Below are 5488 nucleotides of genomic sequence, written 5' to 3'. Positions count from 1 at the left end.
TGTGTGTGTGTGTGTGTGTGTGTGTGCGTGCGCGTGTGTGTGCATATATAAAATATTTGTATATATAGAAACAATGCCATTAACTCCAACACATTCTCTGCATCCAAGGGTTTAACAGAATGCAACATAACAACAATACAGACAATAAGTTATAAGCTAGTGCAAATGGTTTATTTTCTAATAGGATGACCTTAGAAATAAAAGTTAGCCACAAGTAAAGAGGGCAAAGAATCTTTTCATTTTATACCAGTGTAAAACATATTTGGTGATAGTGAGGGACCTACCATTTTGGAATCATGAATATTCATAAATGACAACTTATGTCTAACACTTACATGGTTGTAAACCCTGAGAGGTATATTCTAGTTAATTTAATTAAATGTTCATGTAAGGGGACATAACCTTAATTAGAAAAAAGGGAGACAGACAGTATGCTGCTAAGAAATAGAAAAGAACTGTAACATGGTAACAAAGTCGTTGAATTCTGCTTGCATATATTGTCTTAAAGGCTTGATCAAGGGTTAGGTGCTGAGATTAAAACAGGTATAAATACATCTAACCATTTTCATCACAGTTTGCATACATTTTAGGTGCTTACTTTACTTGTGATTTTTAAAAGTACAGAATGGTATAATTGAACATTATTCCTCTAGTGGTATTTTGCAGAAATAATGGTATCTCTAAATAAAATGTACCTCTTCTTGACAATTAAAACGATTATAGCATAATTAGGCCTATTTCAAAGTTTTCTTAAGTAATTTGACATGCCAACCATTTACATTTCAGGTTTTTATTGGCTGAAAAGTCAGTCATGAAACACAAACACACCTGTCAGCAATTAAAAAGGAAGAAATAGAGAACTGCGCAGGAAATAATATCTGTGCTAATTAAAAACACTAGTTAAAAGCTTCCTGTTTGTTCCTCTAGTTGCCCTAAGGAGTGACCTTTTCCTCCCCCTACCCATTTTTTCATATGTTGCTAACATGTTTTTGCCATCTATAGCTTGCAATGCATGTATATAAAACACACATAGGTGATCCTTTTTAAGACGTTAGAGATAGTTCAGTTTGGTAGAAAAGGGTCAAATTCTTGTTCATTTTCTGTGTTTTGATAATGTATTGCAACAACGATATTTATTTTCCATTGATAGCAGTAGGAAGAAAAGTAATCGTCTTTAAAAACTACCATTGCTTTATGTATGTTCTTTGTCCAACTCCAACCCATACATATCATAGTGAAATGCTTCCCTATGTTCTTAGTGCCAAAATCTAATCCTGCCCCATGATAACTGCAACATTCTTTATAACTCAAGTTCATTGGCCCAAGGAGTTCAATCAAAGCTATGATGATGGCATGTTACTCACCCATCTTATTTCTTCTGTACTTTCAACCTTTGGCAGCATCAGGCTTGAAGGAAGGATGCTGGACTGTAGAAGCACCTCCAGATCTTGTTCTGCAAGATCACTGGACACCGAATTGATCCTAATGCACCTTTCAGTCTGGCCAAACTCAAACTTCTCTAGTGTTTTCACAACTGTCTGTCTTGCTTCTTTCTACAATATATATATTTAAAAAACAGCTTATGTTGTATTGATACATATGCCCATTGAGCAGACATGTTACACTGAAGAAACAAAATGAGAACCAACAATAGAAAATATATTTTTTCAAAATGTCCATCACTTTTGCCTTTTATTAAGCTACTTGCAAATACCTCATAAGTTTATCTTTATCACTCTCTTCATACTTAACATATAAATATTCATTTTCTTATATGATGAATAATACTTGCAGAAAACGATCATGTTTAAAATTACTTTAAATTGCCTCTACCCCCCCACATTATACTGGTATAATCCTTTCTACACCCTCTGAAAATGGAACGTTGAAACTACATAAAATAATACTTCCAATTCATATTTATACCTTTATACACCTGAACAGTACGTGGTTGTCAGCAAATACAGGCTTGTGTCTATATTTCTTTGGTCTTTCTATACAAAACTCTTTTTTTACATTAATTTTAGCTGTGTTCAAATTCATAGTTTAGGTAAAAGCTCCCAGGTGAAAATAAATGCTATGTAATGCAAAATAACCTGTAGATGTTCCTAGAAGCTTTGACTTGTCATAAAAGGTACTCTGCGTTACTAGCAAACCTGAAAAAACCCTGTTTTTTCCCATTGACACACACATCACAAACATGATGAAGGACAGAAAGTTTAGAAATGTACTCCATCTTTATTCTGCATTCAGAATACTTAAATACTTTACTGAAATTAAACGCTTTTATTGGCCTTGAGAAAGAGGGGGCCAAAAAGGAAAGCACTTGGGCTCACTATTTCCTGCCAATTTCAGTTTCAAAAAAAAATTCCTTCAACTTGCCAACAGCCCTTAACAAATTTAATTGTCAAAATGAACACTTATCAAAAGTCATTTAATTTGTGAAGAGTTTTTATGGTACTAATAAAACTTTAAAGCTTCTGACTCATGAATGTTAAAAAACAGCTTTAACAATATACAGCTATTTGAATAGAAGTACAGGCAAACTCAGAAAAAAATCATCAAAGTTAATATCCAAGTCTAATACTAATCAGTGAGACAACACATGACAGTATATTTAAACCAGATGGATACAAACCTCTGCCTGTGAGTAGAGACAGAAGAAGTTTCAAAATGTGGTCTGAGTTAAACAGTGTGAGGAAACAGTAGCTTACAGTTGTCAGGTCAGATCAGAATATGGTCTCCAAGACCAGTTTAAGACAGCTCTTCAGTGTACTGATTTACAAGGCTTGGACTGCCAATAATTAGGGTAAGTTTAGACAAAAGCAAGTGATGACTCTAATCAGTTAAACTGAAAGAATAATGAAGCAGAAAGTTAATGAAACTTGAATTGCACAGCCTTCAGCTTGGTGCTCCCATCCATGCTTCTCCAACATATGCCCATCAGCTGGGCAGAGAAGGACAATGTGCAACACATGCAGATAAACACCCTCCCATGTTATGAGAAAGACTACATTCAGTGTTAATTACCACAAAATACAAATACATTAAAAAAGTATTATAGCCACTTTGAATGCAACCTAATTGCAGCCATTAAGAAATCCACAAACCAACAAACAGTTTATTACAAGCACTTTTAACTGGAAGAAAGCTCCAACATGCAGCTATCTAAAATCATTTGTCTTCTGGTTTCTGTAAACTGGACTATATGGTGTCAGCACCGGTAAATATAAAACCCACTAAATTCTCCTTGTCAGAGCAGGAATAATTAGCCTGAAAGTTTTTAGATTTAATGCAGAGAGCTAGTTTGAAAAAACATTCTCCAAACTAATTTATGCTTTTAATTAGTGTCAGATTATCACAGTTTTAGCACATACTGATCAATGTGCAAAATAATCTCACTAGATATCCCTATAATTAAACATCCAATTCCAATTGAAGGCAGATCACTGAAAAACCTACAATCTGATTCATTATTTTTTTCTGATCAGAATAATGATCAGCAAACATTCTTGTGAGCTGTTTTTCCCCTCAGGCTGTAAACCTTCTTCCCCCAAAAAAGACAGATCGTGTCTTTCTAGGTATATTTCCATACAAAACATTTATTAACAGGCTGTTGCTTTTAGCAATTTGCATAAACTAAGTGTGCAACTCTCTGGTACACATCCCAAAAATAACCAACTTCACTGAATTCATACCAACCAACCAATGTGGGTTTTTTTCATATTTTAACAGAGAAATATGTTGCTGTGTTAGTTAACACACCCATGCCATCTGTTGGGTTGAGAATAGATTCAATTTCTTAGAGCCATTAAATTTTATAGTTCTGTCTGCTTCAGCATGAGAGAGAGATTTCCCAGCACTGGAAAAGATTCTCTTATTTGATTAAATTCACCCAGTCCCTATGATTTCCAAATCAAAATTCAACTATATAGATTAATTATGACTAAAATAATAGGTACCAGCTACCTAGAAGCTTTCAGGTACACCAGTCAGCTGTACAAACCTGCAACTACTGAAGTCACTGGACTAGCAAGATCGGGCCCACAGACATGTTTTGTGGGTAAATATGAAAACATACTCAAAACCTCATCAAACACATCAAAAAAGGAGAGCTGTTTCTGTATCACTATGCAATCAAATACCGACACTACTATATTTACATAATGCAGAAAAAAGATTAAACTTTTAGTTAGTTTAACTACTCTGTTTAGTAATAGAGAACATGTTGATACCTGATGCACTTATATAAATACAGGTAGGTACTTGAAATAAGAATGAGCCTGCTTACATACAAATCCTCTCCTACACGTGATCAGATAAGAATTGGTGAAAGAACAGTTAGATCAAGTATATACTCTGCTTGATGTCAGAGTGATACCAACCAATGCAATGAATGAATACTAATAAAGAAATAAACCTTATTATTAAATAACTTAATCCATTCTGAGGTAGCTTGGAATTATTGTATCCCAGTTCATATCTAGGTTCAAAGCTGATTGGGAATTTCATAAAATGGAAGAATAGAAAGATGACCAACAGTTCCTACTCCACACTGATATTAATGCAGTATTCAGATTTGCAACTTTTACTTGATAATCCATTCTGGGGATACTTAACTGTAGAAACAGTAGCTAATAAGCATATTATTATATTCATTCTAATATATGACTCTGAATAGGGCATATTAAGACTTTTGTTACCATGTACTGCTACCAAATGGAGAAGATAAAAGGTTTCAGTGACGTAGCACTGCAGATAAATCAACCATCACCAAAGCACACAGACACTGAAATTAAAGAAAAGAATATGCGTGCAGTTGGTTCAATTGGCACCCATTAAAGCTAATAACTAATCATCCTCACAAGTTTCTAGCTCTGAATTATCAAATCTGCAAAGAAAACAACATCCGTCCACTTTTACACTCCAGTGGAAGAGGTGGTCCCTCGCGGCAGGGCTGCACAGTCTCGCCATCTGGAGAATAAATCGAGTGTGAAGTACAGTATAGTTTGGGACCAAGCTCCGTGGCGGCAGCTCAGCAGTTAGTTCATTAGTTCCAAACTTCCAGGGATTAGAGTGGTATCAATTCTACTGTCGGATAGGATAAGACAGACAGAATACGAGATTCAAGGAAGAATGTGACAACTAAGAAGAAGCCCCTTGGGCTTATTTACAAAACTACAAAGTATAAACACATTTAAATAAATGCCTTAAATAACAGCATTATCACAGTTCCATAACATCTGAATTAGTACCTTTTTTTAAGTTACATGCCAACATATAGAAATTCCAGTTATAAAACTGGGGGAATGCCATGGAACTTCATAAACACCTGGGACACGGTGTTAATAAAGAAATAAAAAATCCAAATGTTTGGATTAATGGAATCTTTAGAACTAGAATAACAGAGTCAAACCTGTATTTTCTGTGTCCTTTTCAAGTTGATAAGATATTCTGCAATCAACTTTTTCCATTATTATAATTGTAG

The 5488-nt window shown here is 34.6% G+C and overlaps 1 protein-coding gene across 1 annotated transcript in view; it reads right to left on the bottom strand.

Annotated features, from left to right (window-relative positions):
* Positions 1-5488, bottom strand: part of CLYBL (citrate lyase beta like) — a 174519-nt gene that overhangs the window by 31324 nt on the left and 137707 nt on the right. The window contains exon 3 of the mRNA XM_019523832.1: positions 1365-1553. Coding sequence (XP_019379377.1) covers positions 1365-1553 — 189 coding nt within the window. The remainder of the gene's footprint in view (positions 1-1364; positions 1554-5488) is intronic.

The sequence above is a fragment of the Gavialis gangeticus genome, unplaced genomic scaffold, assembly GCF_001723915.1.
Source record: "Gavialis gangeticus isolate Ggan-Ray unplaced genomic scaffold, GavGan_comp1, whole genome shotgun sequence".
Classification (NCBI taxonomy): domain Eukaryota; kingdom Metazoa; phylum Chordata; order Crocodylia; family Gavialidae; genus Gavialis; species Gavialis gangeticus.
This window is presented reverse-complemented; position numbering and strand designations above follow the sequence as displayed.